This window comes from Ipomoea triloba, chromosome 14, assembly GCF_003576645.1.
Source record: "Ipomoea triloba cultivar NCNSP0323 chromosome 14, ASM357664v1".
Classification (NCBI taxonomy): Eukaryota; Viridiplantae; Streptophyta; class Magnoliopsida; order Solanales; family Convolvulaceae; genus Ipomoea; species Ipomoea triloba.
In genome coordinates, this window is record NC_044929.1 from 2,400,428 (window position 1) to 2,423,278 (window position 22,851).

General features: G+C 35.3%; 4 protein-coding genes and 1 non-coding gene across 5 annotated transcripts in view; 3 read left to right on the plus strand and 2 right to left on the minus strand.

Annotated features, from left to right (window-relative positions):
* Positions 1 to 356, minus strand: part of LOC116004532 — a 6,288-nt gene extending 5,932 nt beyond the window's left edge. Inside the window, exon 1 of the mRNA XM_031244622.1 lies at positions 105 to 356. Coding sequence (XP_031100482.1) covers positions 105 to 271 — 167 coding nt within the window. The 5' untranslated portion in view covers positions 272 to 356. The remainder of the gene's footprint in view (positions 1 to 104) is intronic.
* A 6,477-nt stretch (positions 357 to 6,833) lies between these two features.
* On the plus strand, positions 6,834 to 11,182 carry LOC116005309 (cytochrome P450 CYP749A22-like). Its single transcript, XM_031245579.1, has 5 exons — positions 6,834 to 7,108; positions 7,793 to 8,016; positions 8,395 to 8,633; positions 9,482 to 9,863; positions 10,706 to 11,182. Exons 1-5 carry the CDS (start codon positions 6,850 to 6,852, stop codon positions 11,135 to 11,137), a joined length of 1,536 nt encoding a protein of 511 aa, XP_031101439.1. The 5' UTR covers positions 6,834 to 6,849; the 3' UTR covers positions 11,138 to 11,182.
* A 1,361-nt stretch (positions 11,183 to 12,543) lies between these two features.
* On the plus strand, positions 12,544 to 12,616 carry TRNAV-UAC. The gene has a single exon. It is a non-coding gene; the product is annotated as a tRNA-Val (tRNA).
* A 1,570-nt stretch (positions 12,617 to 14,186) lies between these two features.
* LOC116004746 (ubiquinol-cytochrome-c reductase complex assembly factor 1-like) lies at positions 14,187 to 17,852 on the minus strand. Its single transcript, XM_031244908.1, has 8 exons — positions 17,730 to 17,852; positions 17,409 to 17,573; positions 16,871 to 17,084; positions 16,213 to 16,379; positions 15,852 to 15,976; positions 15,469 to 15,529; positions 15,166 to 15,214; positions 14,187 to 14,608 (listed from the first exon to the last, which is right to left on the minus strand). The coding sequence occupies exons 2-8, from the start codon at positions 17,568 to 17,570 to the stop codon at positions 14,547 to 14,549; spliced, it is 840 nt and encodes a 279-aa protein (XP_031100768.1). The 5' UTR covers positions 17,571 to 17,573; positions 17,730 to 17,852; the 3' UTR covers positions 14,187 to 14,546.
* Positions 17,853 to 18,357: 505 nt separating this feature from the next.
* Positions 18,358 to 22,266, plus strand: LOC116004745 (D-aminoacyl-tRNA deacylase). Its single transcript, XM_031244907.1, has 8 exons — positions 18,358 to 18,764; positions 18,859 to 19,001; positions 19,387 to 19,450; positions 20,554 to 20,606; positions 20,837 to 20,892; positions 21,074 to 21,151; positions 21,425 to 21,607; positions 22,000 to 22,266. Exons 1-8 carry the CDS (start codon positions 18,479 to 18,481, stop codon positions 22,085 to 22,087), a joined length of 951 nt encoding a protein of 316 aa, XP_031100767.1. The 5' UTR covers positions 18,358 to 18,478; the 3' UTR covers positions 22,088 to 22,266.
* Positions 22,267 to 22,851: the final 585 nt, after the last annotated feature.

Sequence of the window (22,851 nt, forward strand, 5' to 3'; positions counted from 1 at the left end):
AAAAAAAAAAAAAAAAAAAAAAAAAAAAAAAAAAAAAAAAAAAAAAAAAAACTTATGAATCTCCAAATTTGCAAGACAACAAACGATGGAATTGAGTAGTTTACCCAACATCAGCAGATTGTTTCTCCGCAGCTTCCACTGATCTTGTTTCTGCTTGATCGGCTTTTGATTCTCTATTAAGGACTCCAAAATGCTCTGCATAGTAGTATGCCGTCGAAGCTACTTTGGCAACGGCAGCCACTGCTCCCACTGTAGTCAATATCGGATTCATCTCTCAGTTGAAGATTTTTTCCTCTTCACTCTGTGTTTTGGTCTTCCTGTGAGAGGAGAAAATGGAATCATGTCTTACTCATGGCTTCATTTTCTTTTCATTATTATATTCATATACGAGTATACGACTAACTAGTCAACTACATACTCTGTGTAGTGATTGGGGTGACATTACTGGTCGTAAGATTAAATTTTATATAAAATAGATATTTACTTTATAAAGAATAAAGTGTTTCACAATAAATGAATATATATGAGCACGCGCGCATTCATATAGTTTTTAAATTTGGTACATTGTAAGAACAAAATATGTTAACGGTAAGTACATAATATTTGGACTAGGATTCAGAATATAATATAAACTTTGATTCATGGTATAACAATTGGAAGGCTAGTAGCTTTAATAGGTAAATTATATCATGAACCAAAATCCACATTGCATTGTAGATTTTGGTCCAAACAATATTCAGATTATGCGTTGCAATGTGTCTATAATTATTAGATGAAAAATACTATATGTATTCCTATTTTCTACTTTCAATTTGTACTCCCGCACATTAAATCTTGATGTAAACACTATACATTGGGACCAACATGAAAAATTAGTATATCAGTGTCCGCCACATCAAGGAATAGATTATGTGTTTGTAGAGTAAGATTTGAAAGTACATGTAGTAGAACTCTTAATAGATTATGTGTTTGCAAATAAATTAAATACATATAATATGTTAAGTACATGCATATAATATGTTAAATAGTATATTTATGGGTTGTAGTTAATATATTTGATGTGATAAATTCCACCAAGTATTTGTATTAGTATGTAGTCAGTAAGTACATTAGAATACGATCATATATCTTTTAGTAAACAATGTGGGGCTCGGGAAAGAGACGGCTATGGTTGGAGGTTCCCAAACCGGTAACAATAGTATGAGAATTGCCAAAAGGTCCCCTCCATAAACGCCTCACGTGGTATTTATAGGAGATCTTGAAGACACATGCCGAGAGACTGGCATGTGCGTCACGTGTGCTACATGTACTTGGTAATTCGGTCAGCGAAGGGGACCCGAGCACGTGTAAGAAATATATCAGGATGCCTTTTAGGATCAGTTTGAACACCAGCGTGCTCGGGGTCGCCACCGGTTTATCAAGTCGGGACCGAGCATAAGAAGGGCAAGAGAATAGGCGAACAACTTATCGAGCCATCGGTTCGATAAACCTTTAGGTCATGTTGGCCAGAAGCTGTACGTGGGTCAAGAAATGGACCCGACCTCAAGGCAATAAGTATCCAACCACGTCCCTAGTACGAAAGGGTCGTCCGCAGATCGTAGGTCGGAGTATATTCCTTATTAATATTATATATATGTTTTAATTTTATTTAGAGACACATAATTTGTTAATTAAAACACACCTATGTATTAATTATAAACATAATTTTTAAATTAAGGTGGACATTGTGGTCCATGATATAACAATTGACTTTAATGGCGGCTGGCGGGTGCATGTGAGTGGGAAAGGCAAATTGCAGATTCATAAAAACTTGTGGGTCATATAAGCTGTACGGAACCAATACGAAGCGCTTGCTTAATGCTTACTCTGATGCTGCTGCCCAGAAAATATAAATTATGAATATGAAAGATAAAAGCAGAAGAAAAAGTGGATGGGAAAGAAAAAGAAAAAGCAAATTAAAGTTAGGGAAATTTTAGAGCGTCTGTGCTTAGCATGTTATGTTGTACGGACCCAACATCTGATCGTTTCATAAGTAGATCGCTTCAATTCGTCCTAAGATCAGAAACTAAAAGGAATGGAGGGAGTGATAGTAAGCTTAGTTGAAGGTGTGAAGGAGAAGATAAAAGGAATGGGGTCAGAAACCGTGGCGAAACAGATTCAGGTTAAGGTGAAAGAGATGATAGCCGACATTCTCATCGACAACGTGGTGGAGAAGTTTCAAGATTGGGTCCGAGGTTACAAGCACTACTACTACTTCGTCTTTTTTCTTCTTCTGTTCCTCGGGGGGTGCTACTGCTGCTGTTGCGGTTGCGCCGCCGTGAGGGGCGGCCGCCGCCGTGGAAAGGCAACCGGAAAGACGATGAAGGCGCCCGGGGGGAGTGGGAGAATGGGGAGGGCTGAGTTTGAGAAAAATCCCAAATCTTATTTCAAGAACCTCCGCCAAAAGCAAGTCTAGAGAATAGAGATCCATGTATTTAGGTAGCTAGCTCATCAGATCAAATGCATTGCATTCATGTATCATGTTTTGTTTGTTGCATTTTGTACTGATATATGTTTCTTTAATCTGATCCTATTATGTATGTTGAAGCCATTGACTGAAATACAATAGTTTCTTGGGAAATTGGCAGAAATGTGAAGGGATGGGGCAATTCACAAAAATATGATCTTTTTCAAAAGTTTTACAAAAATATGAAAAACATCTTTGGAAAATGCAGGTGTTCGTCATAAACGCATTTCTCAAACTTTTTTGACTTTTTATTTTTTTATTTTCCAAAAATGCGCACATCAAATGCATTTTTGAAATACCTTTGATATTTAATAAAAAAAAATACAAAAAATTAGCTTCTGGAGAAGGCGACCACTACCTTCTTCACAGGAGAAGACGGCCAATCCATTTTTTTAAAAATATCAAATGCATTTTAGAAATGCCTTTTATGTACGTATTTTTTAAATTGTGAATATGGATCTGAGTTTATCTTGCAAGAACCAGATCCATAACATAATTTGCCATAACTATTGGCCTGCTTATTGGTGGTCCGTATTTTCTTCAATTCTAATTTTGTATCAATCATCATAATCATAATCCATAAGAACTGATTCTGACTGCAAATGAGTTAAAAACCAAGCAAGCCCACAATTTTTTTAAAAAGAAACTAGGCCTGGCAGAATGGGCTAGAGCAAGCCCAACTTAATAACAAAGTGTGAGTACGGCAAATTACTGTGTGGACCATAACAAAAAATGCATTTTTAATACATTAAATATATATTATTTGTGTACTAAATATACACTATATATTCAGTACACAAATAATGTACATCTCCTAAATACATTGTACATTTTTAATATACTAAAAGTATATTATTTTTATATTGAAAGTACATTATTTGATAGTATGATCCACACAGCTACACAGCTGTGTGGTGGACCATAGTCCACACAAAAATAATTGTGTAAGTACTGCAAAATTCATGTAAACACATAATTATGTTAAAAAATTAAACATATATATATATATATATATATATATATATATATATATATATATATTTTTTTTTTTTTTTTCTTTTTTGACGTTCAAATGCTAGTCTGGTCTAGAGATCAGGAGCCCTTTGGGCTACTGCAGAATCAACCTTTCACTTAATACTTTAGATGAGATGATGTATGAGTTGTTAAATTGGGCAACAAAAGGACTAAGAACCCTTGTACCAAGATTTCTTCAAGGCAACTAATTACCTAATGTTGACTAAACATTAGGATCTAGTCCAATTGAATAACTTGCACGGTTGTGAACGCCCTATCCTAATAACTACTGTTTTTGTGTTTATTATTATTGGTTTTACAACTTTATAACAATCTACAACGGGTAAATATGCATTTGATTTTTTTTTTTTTTTTTTTGTGTTTACACATTTATTTAGTTATTTAGCTCATTTTCAACAAAAAAAAAAGTTATTTAGCTCATGTTAAACAATTAAATTAAACTAAATAATTTATAATTAAAGAATGAATATATGCAATAAAAATTTTTCATTATCTCTACAAGTTTACAATAATATTATTGATTCAGTTGCATTGCATAGGTAAAATATATAATAAAATAAATTTGAACATTATTAACATAACAATACCTATCTGGATATCGCAAATTATATGGTGGACCATGGTCCACAATGCATTGTGGACCGTGGTCATGGCTGATACTGCAGTTGTGTTGAACGGATACTACAGTTGTGTTGAAAAGATACTGCAGTTGTGTTGAAAGGAAATTGTAGTTACGCGGAACAGAGGCCGTTCATTCGTTCAACACAACTGCAGTATCCATTCAACACAACTGCAGTATCCGTTCAACATAACTGCAGTATCAGTTCAACACAACTGCATTTACAGACCGATGAAATGGCCTCTGTTCCGCGCAACTGCAGTTTCCTTTCAACATAACTGCAGTATCCGTTCAACACAATTGCAGTATCCGTTCAACACAACTGCAATATCAGTCATGACTCATGGTCCACAATGCATTGTGGACCATGGTCCACGGTATAACTACTGATCTAGATATGCTAAAACTTGCAATTCAAGCTAATAACTCAAGTTTGCCTATTAGTTGTTGTTGTAATAGTAGTAGGACTTCTATAAATCCTATAATGAGATTACGAGGTAAATGTAATGTCTCAACAAAACAATTATGAAGGAATATATATTAAGGATGGTCCCATAATCGCTCCACACGAATAGGGTGGGCGAATACGATTTGACCGATGAGTCACCAGGCCGAGGGCCGAGGCCACCCATGCCCGATCCGAGGTGGCAGTCGACCTTGGAGCGCTGGGCGCCCAAGGCTGAAGCCGAGATGGTTGCAAGCTTGTCATGGGTCACTCTTGTTCTCCTCTTCCCGGATTTTATTTTCAATATGTCCATCAATTGATTAAAGAGTTTTTTTTTAAGAAAATAAAAACTAAAGGAAGGAAATTAGAGAAAATGAAAAATTGAGAAAAACAAAGAGTTGACGCAGGCACATCTTTGTAATATCAAATCTTAACACCTCGTTAAAATAAAATAACAAAAAGAGAGCTGGAGAGAAGTCAAACTAAATAATACTTTGTTTCATTGTGTGTGTGTATATATATAAAATCATTAACGACACATATTTCAGTTAAGTTGTCACTTTCTTTTGTAGTAAACAAATCTCCAAATGGCACAAGAAGACATAAACCTCTCGTTGTCCAACGTTGTTTATCAGATCAGTTGCCGACCTTTAATATCTTGCTTATGTCGTCCATATATAAACTAATATTAAAAATAAAATTTAAAAGAATGATACATAAAAGGTAAACTAACAATAATAATAAGTTTTTTTTTAAAGGAATAATAATAATAAGTTAATCACCTGTGAAGTACACATACATCATAGCAATATATTTCAACGATATGATATCTATTAATTATGATCATTTTTCTTATGAGAATGAGCTTAGTATTTAATTAGTTGGGAAAATTGTAGTATTGGTTTTTCAATGTTGAAAAAAAATAGTCAATTCAGTCTTTCAATTAAAATTTTCATTGTATTTAGTGCCTAAGTTGCTGAAGTTGTAACAAATTTAATTCCCAAGATGACAAAAAATATTAATTTTGACGGTTAAGTGTTAAAAAGTAAAAACGTTAAGTCCTTAACTATTTAAGATTATATTTTAAAACATTTTTCCCTGTAATAAAATTAATTTTACAGTTAGAAATTAAAGTGCGTATTAAAAACAATATAAGAAAATTGCAAGTAATTCTACAAACATAAAGTAATTATAGTTTCGAGTATTTAATATAGTTAAAATTAACGTCTGTCACCTCGGGACTAATTTCGCCACAATCTTGACAACTCAATCAAAGATCAAACTAGACGTAGTGATGCATATAATTGAGAGAGTGAGTCAATTATTTGCCTACTAGATTATTGCAATCTGCAAACATAACTAATTATAGTTTTGAACATTTAATAGTCAAAATTAACTAGTTTCTGCCACCTTGGGAACTAATTTCGCCACAATCGTAACAAGTCGATCAAAGATCAAACTGAATGCAATGATGCATATAATTGAGAGAGTCAATCAACTATTTGCGGGCCTACAATATTAGAAAATAAAAACTACCATTTTTCCTAGGTAGTTTATTTGTATCCCACAATCTTGACAACTCAATGGTTAAATGTAGTGACATGCGCATAAAATTGAGGAATTGCAAGATTATTTGCTTGGATTATTAAAACTGTCTTTTTCCTAATTATTTATTCGTATGGATGGATGTTTTTGACCTAACTTGCATTTACCTTTGTAGTTTATGTCATCCATAAAACTGCAAATTAAAGCCATTGGGATTCCCATCCCATTAATGGGTGTGTGTATATATATACATAAATCTGTTCAAATGTGGTCGTGCCTTTTCGTGTGATCAGTGCGATATATACCACTATGTATATAAATATACATCACTCAATGTTAGAAAGTGCAAAATAATGAAAATACACAAAAACACCAAAAAACACACAACACACCCAAAATAATGCATCATAACTCCTCTGCTCCTAATTGTGCATTTCCGAATACTGTGCTGTGTATATTTGCATACCTAGTGGCCTGATGTGTTTTTTGACGATACGTACCTAATGGTGCATATTTGTGTTGTGCATTTCCTAACATTGGTGTATATTTGTATACATAGTGGTGCGGCACGTTAAGGCGCAGCCGCACCTGAACTCTACTCTCTCTCTCTCCCCCTCTCTCTATATATATGGGTTAGAGTTCTCCTAGTTCTTATATCATTGAGCAAAAGGGGCAATGGACATAGGAGTTTCAACTGCAATGATAGTTTCATCTTTCTTCATCTCTTTGTGCTTACTAATAGCTGCAAGATTTACATACAAAGTGATATGGGTTCCATTTGTGGTAGGATATGCTATGAGATCACAGGGAATCAAAGGCCCTTCTTACAAGTTTATCTATGGAAATACCAAAGAGGTAATTCAGATGAGGATGCAATCCATTAGTAGTGCCATGGAAATATCACATGATATCTTGCCTAGGGTGCATCCTCACTACTTTTCATGGATCAAGTTATATGGTATGTGGTTTACAAGTGTTTAAGCATGATTTTGTTGTCTTTGTTTTCCTTAACTAGGCTCTAGATGATGCCGGAATTTGGTAGACTAGATCTGATTGTTGACACATAATATATATACAACACGGATCAAGTGCCGCGCAACTTTATTTATAGGTGTTGGACTTAGCCCAACATTCTCCCTAACCACCGCCACCTGGTGTTATGGTGCTGGTCCTTCACGGGCCTACGCCTAACAATTCTCCCCTCCCAACACTTGTTAGCCTTAACTGCATAGCTGAGATTCGAACCTGTGACATTGGCTTGACTATGATACCACTTGTAGCCTTAATTGCATAGCGGGACTCAAACTCGTGACGACTTTGACCTATTAGCTATGATACCACTTGTTAGGATCAAGCGCTTACCACAACGCTAGAAGTTATAACTCATAGTGAATGAGCAACTTTATTTCCGTATACCACCACATTTTCGAAAGGCAGGGTGATAGACTTGACCATTTTAGCCCGTCCAACAATACCCTAATCACTTGGTACTGGACCTAGCAGCCGTTGTCTTTCACCAACCTGCGACTGACAATAATTTTACTATCACTTTAAATTCTTAGTTGAGACCATTAAACTATCCTTAGCAAAGCAAGCAAAATGTCAATTTGGATGTTGTTCTTAATTGTGTTTATGCATGCAGGGGCTAACTTTCTTCATTGGATTGGCCCTAAACCACAAATGGTTGTGACTGATCCTGAGCTGATCAGGGAGGTACTAGGCAACAAAGAGGGATCCTTCGGCAAAATTAAACTTGAAGGTGATCCAAAGAGGATGTTGGGGGATGGACTTGCAATGACAGAGAGTGACAAATGGTCAAAGCTAAGAAAACTAGCCACCCAAGCTTTTCATGCAGAAAGTTTGAAGGCAATATATTTAATTCCATCTAATCTGATATCACTGGTTAAGAGCGCCAAAAATTTTAGCTAATAGTGAAGACGCAAATTTAATTCTCTATACCTGTTTAGCAACTAACAGTCTAACACCACATTTTTAAAAGGCATGGTGTTGGACTTGACCCTTGAAAGTCACTATTCAATAATCTTCTAATCACCTGGTGCTGAACTTGGCTTTTCTGGCCTTAGCCTAACAATATTAATTCAACCCTTCAAGTCACTATCCAATAATCCCCTAATTACTTGGTGCTGGACTTGGCCTTTCTGACTTCTGCACAACAATATTAATTAATTCTATCCTTGGCAAACTTTTTATTTGATTTGTTCTAATGTTTTGGGTGGTTTTTAGGATATGGCTCCAGACATGGTTGCAAGTGTGGAAGAGATGTTGGAGAGATGGAAACATGAACAAGAAAAGGGGAAGGAGATTGAAGTGACTGAAGAATTCAGGCTTTTAACCTGCGAGGTGATCTCAAAGACAGCTTTTGGAAGTAGCTATTTGGAAGGGAAAAACATCTTTGAAATGCTGATGAAACTTTCAGCCAACATAATCAGAGATATTACTAGACCTCGATTTTTTGGCATCGAGTGAGTACGATTCCCAATTTCTTTAATTAATATGCTCTAGTTAGCAATATAATTAAACTTGTAACTATAATTTAGATCAATTATTATCTAGCGAAGACCAGGTCTCTGTCCAACAATTCCCTAATAATTTAGTGTTAGATTGCCTCTGTTTAATAATTCTTTAGTCACATTTTGAGGGATAGAGTGGTGGATTTGGTCCTTCACCAACTCCCGCCCAACAATTAATGTTGTAAAAATCGAAGCCCCTAACCCGAGACAATTTCAGCTTTAGGCATTATTTAGTGGGCTAACCGACTAATGGACCAACTAGGCACCAAAGGTGCCGACTCGGCCGAGTTGAGCGCCTAACTCTACCAAGTCGGTGCCTAACTTGGCCAAGTTGGCGCTCAACTCGGCTGAGTGATTTTTTGCCTACTTGGCTAATTCTTTTCTATATTTCTCCAGCCATGTATGCAACAAATCATCTAACATATGCAATTGACTAGTTTGAGAGTATCATAGTCTAACAACTCCTAGTCCTGAGTGGAAAGAATGAAGACGATATACTCGGATTACTATGCCCTAGGCGCCACCCTAGGTGTTCGGCTAGGCAGCTCCTAGCCTTGAGTTGGAAAAAGTGGCGACGATATACTCGGATTACTATGTGCTAGGAGCTACCTTGGGTGTCCAACTAGTGCCTAGCGCCTTCTGCAACATTGCCAACAATTCTCCCCCACCTCCCAAGCACTTGACAACTTTAATTGTACTGCACAGTTTTTACTTTTTATTGGGACTCAAATCTATGACTTGACTTTGATATAACTTGTTAAAATCAAGCGCTTACCCTAACAGAACTAATAATATTGCAGAAAACTTCTGAGGCTGAACGAAGACATGGAATCAAACAGGATTGAGCGTTCTCTTTATGAATCAATCACTGAGCTCATAAGGAAAAGAGAAGCTATGATGGCAGAGTCTGGAAAAGTAGAGAGCTTGGGGAGTGATTTTCTTGGATCACTTCTGAAACTCCATCACCATGTTGACAAAGAAAACCGCATTTCCGTACAAGACATCATCGACGAATGCAAAACATTCCATTTTGCCGGACACGAGACAACTAACAGCCTCCTCGCCTGGGTTATTGTTGTCTTAGCAATCCACACTGATTGGCAGGAAAAAGCACGAAAAGAAGTGTTTGAAATATGCGGTCAAGAAAATCCCAAGCCTGATGCCGTTCAACGATTAAAGACAGTAAATTCTCTCTTCTTTACATCCCAATTGTGATTGGTAAATTATACCATGGACCAGAATCTACCTTGCATCTAAAATAACCCGTGTGATATATTTTCTACTTACAAGTTAACCATTTTATGTGTCCATAAACAAATTGAAAGCATATAATATGTTAATTACTGACACATAAAATGATAACTATGCACATAAACTATTAACTGGTACAGAATATGTTAACTACAAACACATAATATATTAACGATATGTTATGTGCTTGCAAATACATAGTGTGTTAACTACAGGCCCATAACATATTGTTAACATATTATGTGTCTATAGTTAATATATATATTTTGTACCAATTAATAGTTTCTAGAGTTAACATGTTATGTGCCTTCAGTTTATTTATATAGGCACATAAACTGTTAATTGCATATACAAAATATATCAACTACCATAGACACATAATTTTTGGACCAGTGTCCACAATACAAGATAAACCCTAAGTCCATGGTATAACAATTGAATTGTGACGTCCCCCTACTCAACCCTTAGTCGAGCATAGGGGAGCGGATGATGGCTTCCCTTGCCCCCCACTGGGCCAAATGCAACTCCTTGATGACAGACGTCGCAGCAAGGGGCTGTCGTTCCCCGTGCATTTGCATATTGTCGCGGCGTTCTTGAGCGAATAACCCTTATAAGCCCCATTAGTGTAACTCTCTGACCACGACCACAAGTCAGACGGGATTACCACCCGTTGGCCAAGCCACCGTATACGGTGGAAGGGTCGCGATGGCAACCTTGAATTACAATTTCGATCATTCAACTAGCTTAATTAGATTGTCTAAACAATAATGCAGATGAGCATGATAATCCAAGAAACCAGCAGGCTATATGCCCCGGTACTCACACTCCTCAGAAGAACCAAAAGGAAAACCAAAATTGGGAAACTCACAATCCCAGCAGGAGTGGAGATAGACATCCCAGTTTTGGCAGTCCACCATAACCCAGAGATATGGGGAGAAGACGCCCACTTGTTCAACCCAGACAGATTTGCAGAAGGGATGGCTAATGCAACCAAGAATAACACCATGGCGTACTTCACTTTCGGCACTGGCCCTCGCAAATGTGTTGGCTTGAATTTCACCATACTTGAAGTGAAGATAGCCCTCACCATGATCCTCCAGCGCTACACCTTCATCCTCTCTCCCAATTATGTTCACTCGCCCTTAATGGTTTTGACTCTTCGCCCTCAACATGGAGTTAAGATTCTTCTCCGCCCTCTAGAATAAGACTACTCCTCATAGGTCTAGATATAATAATTAAGAAACTATACTACTCACAAACTATATACCAATAAATAATAAATGGTATGTTTCTTAATAGATAGTTGTGATCAATAATCACTTTTTGCAAGAGGAAAATGTTCTCATTTTTGAACTACCCTTAAATACATACATACATACACAATTACAACAACAGTAATATATTTACATATATAAAATAATATATAGTTATTTATATATATATCCCAGCTGAACATGTTAATATTATTCTCACAATCTGCAGTAAACACAGAAGGCAATATCATATTTCAATGATTTCACATTGCTTGTTAAAAGGTAATCCTATTATTCAATGTAATCCCACATTCCTTGAACTAAATTAACCTTTTAACATTAAATTAGTCAGTGACTTTGATTCCAAAATTGTTGCTGTGGTGTAGTGGTTATCACGTTAGTCTTACATACTAATAAAGGTCTCCAGTTTTATCCTGGGCAGCACCATTATATCCTCTTTCATATTCTTAAACAAGTTTTGGCAGTCTTTCGTAAGTGAAATGGCAAACCATCCTGCTATGTGTAGTTCAAAAAAAATTTGGAACACTTTTTGTAAGTAAAATAACAAACCCCCTATTATGTATAGACAAATTTTGGATGCTTAGATTCACACAAACATTGGATGCATCATTGGTCTAGTGAAATAGCAAACCTCCTACAAGTTTTGAAAATTTTTGGATGCTTTGTTGTTCTGTCAAAAACTTTATTTTTGGAAGAGTTTCATGAGTGAAATATCAAACCTCCTGGTATGTTAGGCTATCCTGATCCGTGCAATATTCTATCACTTTTAAATGTGGACCCTACTTCTACATCATTAAATTTGTAATTTCTTCACTATTTTTTCTACATCCTTACAATATTCTTTCCCTCTAAAAAAAAGTTCTACTTTCAATAAAATGAATAAATAAATGTATAATAATAATAATAAGTAAAGAAAAAGTACATGAGAGTTGCCAAATGACCTCTTTGCTACGATTTGACAGCTTTCTTTGTCTTTTGCAATGTTCTTTACAAATTTTCTTAAAAAATAAAGCTTGCAGGACATGTAAGCAACAAAAATAAATAAATTATTTTACACAAAAGTATGCCACATCATCTTGCAATTGGTAAAATTTCTAAGATGAGGACAACCTTAGAAAAAACTTTGGATGCTTTCTATTGAAACACTTTTTTCCTTTTTTTTGGAAAAACTTTGGATGCTTTGTTCTCACAATCTGCAGAAAACACAGAAGGCAATCTCATATTTCAATGATCATTACTGGTTAAAAGGTAATCCTATTATTCAATGTAATCCCACATTCCTTGAACTAAACTAACTTTTTAACATTAAATTAGTCAGTGATCTTGACTTCAACATTGTTGCTGTGGTGTAGTGGTTATCATGTTAGTCTTACACACTAAAGGTCCCCAGTTCGATCTTGGGCAGCAACACAAAATCCTCTTTCATCTTTTTATAAAACTTCTGGCAATCTTTCTTAAAATTTTGGAACTTTTTATAAAACTTCTGGCAATCTTTCTTAAAATTTTGGAACACTCACTTTTTGTAAGTACAACACTTTTTTTTATTTTGAATAATTCACTTTTTGTAAGTACAACACTTTTTTTTATTTTGAATAATACTAACTCTATTACAATGCGGTATCTGTGCATAACTACTTTCTCAACCTATTGAAACACAAGAGTCAACATTGACTCCACTGAGGTATCTGTGTATAAAGGGAAAGGTTTGATGTTTTTATAAAACTTCTGGCAATCTTTCTTAAAATTTTGGAACTTTTTATAAAACTTCTGGCAATCTTTCTTAAAATTTTGGAACACTCACTTTTTGTAAGTACAACACTTTTTTTTATTTTGAATAATTCACTTTTTGTAAGTACAACACTTTTTTTTATTTTGAATAATACTAACTCTATTACAATGCGGTATCTGTGCATAACTACTTTCTCAACCTATTGAAACACAAGAGTCAACATTGACTCCACTGAGGTATCTGTGTATAAAGGGAAAGGTTTGATGTTTTTATAAAACTTCTGGCAATCTTTCTTAAAATTTTGGAACACTCACTTTTTGTAAGTACAACACTTTTTTTTATTTTGAATAATACTAACTCTATTACAATGCGGTATCTGTGCATAACTACTTTCTCAACCTATTGAAGCACAAGAGTCAACATTGACTCCACTGAGGTATCTGTGTATAAAGGGAAAGGTTTGATGTTTTTATAAAACTTCTGGCAATCTTTCTTAAAATTTTGGAACACTCACTTTTTGTAAGTACAACACTTTTTTTTATTTTGAATAATACTAACTCTATTACAATGCGGTATCTGTGCATAACTACTTTCTCAACCTATTGAAGCACAAGAGTCAACATTGACTCCACTGAGGTATCTGTGTATAAAGGGAAAGGTTTGATGCCACTGGACCACAAGGTCCTTGGATGTAAGTAAAATACTAAACCTCCAATTATGTATAGACAAATTTTGGATGCTTAGATTCACAAAAACTTTGGATGCTCCTTTAGTCTAGTTATGTTGACATGGCTCTATGTGGCATTTATGTATACAAAGAAAATTACACGTAAAAATCGCATCAACATAATCTGCAATAGTAAATAATTTATTAGTAAAACGATTTTTTGTGTCAATAGAACTCAAAAAATATATATTATAATGTAGTAACTGTCCATACATACTTTCTCAACATATTGAAACATAAAGAGTCAATGACCCCATTAGAGTTCAAATCTGCGACCTCCCATTTAGAAGAGCCATAGATGTGTCATTGAGTTACAAGCTACTTGAAAATCGGTAAAAAGGTTTTTGTTACACATTTTTAAAAAGATTGATGGCTATTATGAAACTTTTTGTAATAACAATTAACTTTTACTAAATAATTTGGGTTCTATTTGTCCTTCCCCTTATTTAGCTTTGTAAGAGCATATATGAACAACCTTCCAGGGATGGATTTCCAAACATTCTGACTTGTATGGAGATTCAAGATTATAGAGGGCTAATAACTCAAGTCCTCAAACTTGTGATAATATACATCAAAGCATTGTTTATGTCATGTACTACAATGAATACTTGTCAAAAGAATCTTACATTTTCTGATAAAATTTTGCAAGGTTGAGATAAAGGAGCCAACAAATTATTCCCAATAATGAAATCTGAGAAATATCTTTCATGTAAAATTAGGAGATAGGGAACCTTGTAGTATTTCTTGCCTATGTAATTCAGTAAGCTTCCTTCAATATGCTGCAAACAGGGACCTCGAAATATACTGTGAATGGCATAACATCATAATTCCATAGGATGCTGATGATCTCGATCTCGTTTTCAATGCTCTACCCACTAACGGAATCAGCTTTTTATTCCTTCCAACGAGGTGAACATGAAGTTCCCAGAAAACACAGCGGCTTTATCTGCCAATCCAAAAGCCTCGTTTGTAAAATAAAGGGCAACTTCTTAAGGCTAGCACATCCAATGATCAGTGACAAACAGTATGCTTTAAAACTTCAGTTCCTCATTGAATGATAAAGTAGGTTTCGCCTTGGAATGCAAAGGTCATAAAAGAGGTTTTTTTATGCCCCTAGTTTAGCTTATAAGCCACATTTTGGTAGTTAATTAATGTATCATTGTTGGGTGAAGGCCAATAAAGGGCCAAGTCCAGCAATTGGTGGCTAGGGAGTTTGTTGGGCGGAGACCAATGAAGGGTCAAGTCTAGCACACTGCCTCTCGAAAACGTGGGAAATAAAGTTGCGTCTTCACTATGAGCTATAGCTTTTGGCGTAGTGGTAAGCGCTTGATCCAAACAAGCATCAATAGTGGAAATGACTAATTCATGCAAACACAAAATGTCCTCACTCAGTATTTTCCTTCCTAGGCAGGGATTGAAGGGCGAGTTGAAAATCCTCAGAAGCTAATGCAACTTATCAAAAAATGAATTGGGCACCATTACATATGTGATTACTTGCCATACCTGTCAATGATAGACACTTGGCTTCTCGACGAACATACCTTGACATAGCCTGCAATTAATATTTAATGGAAAATAAATCAAAAGAAAAATTCCAATATTATTTACAGGAGGGGTCAAAGAGAAAGTGTAAGACGAAAGGGCATAAAAGAAATATATACTGAATCTTAAGAAATGTACACAATTATAAGCAGGTTTTACATAAGGTAACATATTCTTAAGTCATTTTTCTATATATTTTGGGCAGATTCACGCAAAGTACAGGGGTGCAGGTAACATAGAATGTAGCTAAAAACAAGAACTTGCCTGGACAGGAAGCAAGGCAGGACCATCAGGTGTTAATGTGTCATCATCAGAGAATACATTCCTATAATATAAACAAAGAATACACAATTCAGGCAAAATCATGTGCCTATGTGGACAGAAAAAGGTAAGCAAAAACATAAACTATAATGTATGTGAAATCAACACTAAACCTCATATATCTATGTTTCTTGTTATACTTTAACAATCCTGCTTCTCAGCTGTTGAAAATAGTGAAATTGCTAAAGTTTGAAAGAGTAATCAAGATGTATGCATATAAAGTTGAGGTAAACAATAAATAAATAAAGAAGATAAAAAGGTGAAGATTTGATTAATATGTGATAGAGATATTTTAGTTTCGTTGAACTGACATCCTGATGCTTTACCTCCAAATCACATTTGGCAACTCATCCTGCTTTGCCTCAGGAAGAATGGCAGCATCATAAGCTACAATGTTTCCATAAAATATCTTCTCTAATTCCTTCATCCATTTACTCAACAATAAGTTGACCTGCAATTTCAAACACGATGAAGGACATGAATAAAGATGTTTAAAAAGGATTCAATTTGGAAAACGAAGATATCCATTCTGATGAAGGTTTTTTCCTTCAAATTTGTAATATGAATGGTCTATTCCAAAGCAGAATATCCATTTAAACTATTGGTATGTAAACAATCAAAATGAATCTAGAACGAGAACCACTGGCAATATAAAATCTAGATTCAGGACATAAGTTCAGTAACTACCCCAGCCTTAGAAACTCTCAATTCCAGATCATGATTGTATATCTCATACAAATATTGTCCCAGCTCAGACCCATCCTTTCCTTCTTCTTTCAAGCGACGCAAGTATAGCCACATATGAAGTACAAGCAAGGAGAATGTTGTTCTAAATGTTTTTTCCAAGCTAAATACTGCAAAATAGTTTCAAGTTAGTTTTTTGGTTATGGGGGAAGAAAGAGTGGAAAGAGAAAGTTTACTTTTTCATCCTAAACAATTCAAAAAACTTATTTGATTACGAAATATGAAGTACTCAAGTCATTGAAAGGTCACTAGAAAATTATTTGGCTACCTATTTGTGCATAGTTCAATGCATAACTAAGTGACAAAGAAAAGAAAATTATTGGGCTACCTATTTGCACATAGTTCAATGCATAACTAAGTGACAACGATTTTTGGCAGTACTGTCACACGTAAGATTTTTATTGGAACAAAGCTACATAATGTTACTTGTAACATCCCATACTCTCCTAGTTGATGTATTGCCTAGGAGGGCTATGTGGAAAAAATTAGAAAAAAATCACGAAATTCACCTCTCCCTATGTTGACCATGTTACCATATTCAAGAGATTACAACATTTTATGAAAGGTTTCATGTTTGGGAAGATAGCAGAGATAGACTGACCGTCATATATAGCATGTCTATCAACTTGACGAGTAATGCGGCAGTACATAGCATTTGCCCCTCGTATGGCTGTGCTTTGTTTACTGTAAAACAGCATCAATTTGAGGATAAAGTGCTTGATACCCTCATATTGTGGCTCTTCTATCCTTTGTGGCGAACCAGGGGGCAAAGCTAGTGAAGAAGGTTTAGACCAAAACATCTTATTTAAATTTACCTGTTTAAATGGCATAATGTATTAGCACTAGCAAGAAAGTTGGGCAATATGGATGCAACACAAAATGATCATAAGTTTAATTTGCTAAAGAAAATATTATGCCCAAGATCCCATTGAAATGTCACAAAGTTTACCACTTTTTTCACTAATTATTAAAAACTTAGACCTCAAATACTCCAAATATTAACTCCCCAGCAACAAACCAGCCAACAGTATCATCTAAAAACACTTCAGGGCAAATTTGCCAAACCTATAATTATCAAACTTATTAAAGCAGATCATATAAATAACAGTTCCTCAATATTGATCTTTTAGAATTAAAACCTCAGTTTTAGTGTCGCAACTTTTCTGGGTGGATTCTGCAGCTACCGCTGCAAACTTTGAATGCCCTCGACTCCATAAAGCACAGAAATTTCCCCTTTCCATGTACTTCTGTGCGTTAATCCTACTCAAACGGGTAACAGCTCTGCTCCATCTCGGCAGCATTTTCTGCAACCAATCAAATACAACATTGCTTAGTATATTCCAGACACTATCATAGGAAAAAAGAAAAAACATTTTCCTTTGGAATTAAAATATGCTAATTTCAAATTAAATATAGGAAAAACTGTAGTTTAATTCAGTTTATATGCACTAAAAACATACCGTTATGCTTGAGCTACTGAAAGAGTTCTAATTTGTTTCAGTATTGAGATTTTAGTGAACTGAGGTTCTTAAACCCTAAAATCCAGTGGCGTAGCAACAGCCATTGGTGTGGGTCAATTGACCCGTTTTTTTTTTTTTTTTTTTTCCTATATTTAATTAAAATTTGAATTAATTTCAATTTTGGTGTTGTGAGTATTGAGGTATTGTTAATTTTAATGAAGTTTGCATTGAGAGCATCAAGCCGCTGCTCCGAAGCGAGATTAAACTGGGTTTGATTTGGTAAATTCGGATCCAATGGAAAAGGTTATTTTGCCCCTCAAAATAAGTATTAATGGGGTAGTTAAGTTATTTTGGCAAAATTTGGTCACCAATTTATTCGGAGTGATGTAGTAAGGTACTCAATTAACAGTTTTAAAAGTTATGGATTACAATTAACAGAAACTTCTATAATCAGTGGACCAAAGTGACAATTTACTCTTTTTAAAATTTAAAATACAATTTATATTCTAAAAATTATCATTCTCATTCTAAAAATACACAAGATGGTATAACAGGCGAAAACCCAACTGGCCAACTATGGGTGCCTTTAGTAAGGACTACGGAGTATCAATTTCCAATTTTGCTTTTGCTTTTGCTTTTGCTTTTGCTTATGCTTTTTCAAGAATCAATGGGCGGTCTTTGTTCAATTACCATGGGCCATTAGGCAGTATAAGTACCCAAATTCAAATTTTCCTCAGCTAAACATTGAAATGGTGACATTAGTGGTGGCGACGACGACGGATCCGGCGTCAAATGGCCCGGCGACGGCGCTGCTATCCATGCCGGGTTGGACTCCCGGACCCAATTTTGACGGGGTCATTAGAACCTTCATTTGTGGCCACCTCAGATTGCTCCAACACGACAAAGGAATCGTCGAAGAGGATGACTTGGATCTTCGCTGGGAAAAGGCCACTGCTGAGCCCGTCGACGAGGTCATCTTCCTCAGTAAACACACCGCCGTCTCTAACCGCCCCGCCCTCACCATTCACCCCATCGGTATCAAGTTTAATAATCCATTGAGTTTTGAAGCGAGGGATTGGTAATTGTTACTGGGTTTATGATGTTTTGAGATTTTAATTTGGGTTTTTAGGAGTTCCCCATTTAAAAAAGGGCGATGTTCCGCCGCAAGGAGGGAGACCGGGATGGGCGGCGCCCCCAAATCCTAGGATGGGTCCTTGGTTGATTCTCTTGAAGAAGATTGCTCAGTCTCATAATCTGCTTCCTGAGTTTGAGGTACGCAGGGGTGTTTGGTAAATAGTTGTTAGAACTGATTGGATTAGTGTTTTTGACTAGTTGATAACATTAGCTGATTGTAGAAAAATGTTTGTTAAATTAGTTTTATTTGATAGCTCATTATATTCAAAATGACTTTCTAAAAAAAGCCTATAGAAAAAGTTACTTTGAGCATCATTTTTGAATTTTAGTATTTTGGAGCAATATGCTGCTAGAGAAAACTAATTAATCAAACTTTAAACAAATCAAATAGATAATAGTGGTCAAATAAGCCAAAATTGGCTGATAAGCTAACTATGTTACATTGCTACCAAATAGGGCCATTATCTTTATCTGTAAATATAGGCATAAGTTTAGTTCTCTTATGTTTTACTCCTATCTTTAGATTACTATGGAGGCTACTCATCATGGACCTGTCACTACCAAGCCCACAATGTTTATTGAGATAGGTAAGCTTAAAATCACTCCCATTATGATTTTCATGGCCACCATAGCTCATACTTATCTATACTGAAAAAAAAAAGGAATACTTTCTCAGTTTTCTCTTTACAAATGTTATCCATTAGACTGCTCTGCAACATTCTTTGTAGAACATCTGTATTGGTATAGTTACAAAACTCTTCAGGATTTAAAAGTGGGATACTGTTTGGGGAAAGAGGAGAGAGGCATCAGGCATGTGAGAATTGTTACTTGGGAGGGTATAGATCGAACACTAGGTGAAAATAATGGAGTACTTAGGGTGTGCTTGGTTCAAACATGAGAATCAGAATCAGAATGAGAATCGAATACTTAGTAATTGGAATGGGTTTAGGTGAATGTATTTTGCATGTTTGGTAGAAGGGTGAATTAGAATGATTACAAATATTGATGTTTGGTTATGTATGACTCTATAATCGGAATAAAGGTTTTAAAAATACAAAAACAAAAAATTAAGGCAATTGATCTTAAGAGTGACGATCAAGTGAGTAGGCAATGCAGTGAGGAAGTTGATGAAATGGGGAATGAGAGGCGATGAAACTAGGGATAATGTTGAATTTATGGAATGATACTTGATTTAAATTAGGTAATGAGTTTTGTAATTATAGGGGTAATCAAATCCTATACATGTGTTTTAAAAAATTATCAACCAAACAATGTGTATGACTTTCGTTCCCATTCTTTGTGGCTAACCCCATGATCCAAACACACCCTTAATTTGACAATGGTGGATCCATTTCTTTCTAAAACAGGGTATGTTTTGAAGCATTCTTTTGAATGGTGGATGGTTGATATATTCTTGAGTGAATCGAAGGACTTGTAGTGATGATTAGATAGAGTGCCCATAGTACTAGAACAGTTTAAAACATGGTGCTCTTTCTGCTTTACTACATGCTATGTTTACAAAGTTTTTGTTCCTCAAATGAAGGTGGCCAGACAAAAGGGTCACTTTGTTTTTGTATTTCTCTTTCATTATAAATCTGTTTTTGCTGCATTCTGTCATCATTGCAGATGTGAGTAGTTCATTTGTAACGATTTTATCTACTTGTTTCTAATTTTTACAAAAATGAAATAGGGAGTACGGAGGAGTACTGGAAGAGGCAGGATGCTGCTCGTGTTGTTGCTTTAGTGAGTATACTTTGTATTGACCGTTTAAATTTCTGAAAAATCTTTAACTTCTCTAGGTCTTTTATTGTGTTTCTTGAAGTTTAGCGCTGATAATAATCTATGTTGCTTGAATCTACTTATTGCCCATGGGCCATAACAGGAATGTGCTTTTGTTGTGTTTTTGTGTAACTAATAGTTTGGGTTAGCCACATTACTGAACTTTTCTAACGGTGTTTTCTTGCTCTCGTAAGCTAATTTGGGAAGGACATGGGCTAGGAGAAGGCTCTGCTATTGGCACTTGGGACAGGTAATATTCAAGTGTTCTTCTCCCACTTCTCTCTCTCTCTCTCTCTCGTTTTTGTCTCTTTCCTCAGTTTTCTTAGTAGTTTCTATACCTTAATTCAAGTTTCTTTTTCTGTGTTGAATTATATGACTTCCACAGTTCTTATTATTTTGAATTATGTTCTTAAAACTTGATTTATTACCAGCTGCACGACACCAAAGAATAAAGTTCTTCTCGGACTTGGTGGAGGGCATTATGTTCCCAGGCATATGGACATTATCCAGTAAGTTATTTGGTTAATCACTAGTTTTGTTTCGTATGTGGAATATGTCTACTTTCTCGTATTGACTGCTTGTCGCTTAACAGTTTCCTAGCAATTTAAGCCTATTAGTATGGTGACGAAAACATTAACTGTTATTCAAGGAGTTTGATCCGAGCAAATTCTACAGTCGTTATGTTTCTTCTTTTTTTTTTTTTTTTTTTTTTTTTGAGAAAACAGTCGTTATGTTTCTAAACACTATCAAATCAATGTTTTCTCGTTAAATAATTTATCCAGGAAAGACGGTTGTTGGGTAGGTCATCTCCTGTCTGGATATGCCTTGCCGATGGAAGATCCTGGACAGTCGAAAGTGAAGGCAGAAGATATCGGAGGCACTTGGCGACAAGCGATTAAAGCGGCTTTTGACGCCACGAGGGAAGCTTTCCCTGGCGGTGAAATCTTGGCTCATCTTGATCAGAAGTAAGTACCGTTTCAAAAAAGCTTTTTGCATTTCACTAAAAACTCAGTTCCCCAATCCCATTGCAAGTGCAAAAACCCTCATAAAAGCTCCATTCATATTGATTATTCGGGATTGCAAAACTCATGTTGCACGTTATAAAACGTCAATACCACCACAAGGCAACACGAACAGTCTAACACAACGATGAAAGTGTGTTTTAAGTGTTGTTCCAGAAATAGTATTCTGAACGATCATCTATCTAGGTCTTTCTGCGTCAATAGATCGAATTAGGTCGTGCTACACAAACGATGGAGCTACATTTCCATCGGGGTCTGCCTTTTCAGTCCCGGGATCGTTGCAGAAGTTACATGAAACTTGCGTATAAACCTCGTTTACTTTGACGTTGGTGCAGGAGCTTCAAGGGCTGGCAGAAGAACGCCATCACCGAGTACTTAGCTTCGCAAAACATTAAGGTGGGCAAGCCAAGTGACTTCTGCTGATTGTGACAGCCACCAAAGTAAATTTTGATGCAGTATACCGGGAATGTATTCATTCCCTTTTCTATATTTGGTTTCCAAGCTACAATATTATTTCGGTTTAAGTATGCAATTCATCCCTGATTTGTCATATATATATAAAATTTAAATTGAAGTGTTAGTAGCAAGCTATTACCTAGCTAGGGTGCTCAATTAACACATCATTTATATTTTCTTATATGAAATGAAGATTGTACATTCGTACACATAACCTACTATGGAGTATCTAATATTAGAAAATCTAATGTTAATGTTAATATTAATTCTTTAATTTGTGATTCTAAATTTCGTTCCGATCTCTCAAATTTTAAAATATTAAGTTAATCAGTAAAATGAATATCAATTAATTATCTAAAAAAATGTTACCAACAAAATAATTGACAACTTTTATTTGATAAAAAAAAAAGTGACAAGCAAGACTAAAATAAAAGTACATTTATTATTGTATATATGCAGTGAAATTATATAAAATATCGATTGATATTGATCAATCTTATTTGTATAACTAGTTTTATACGCGCATTGCGCGTATGGGTTAATGCCCAACGTTTATATTTAAATAAATATTTGAAAGTATATCAATGCAAGATTATATAGGAGAAGTTTATACATAGGTAATTGAATGTCAAATTTTTTTTATTTAAATATCTAACTCAAAGTATATGAATCCAAGATAATATAGAAAATTTTTTATAATTATTACTAAAATAAATGTTTGCAACCTTGTA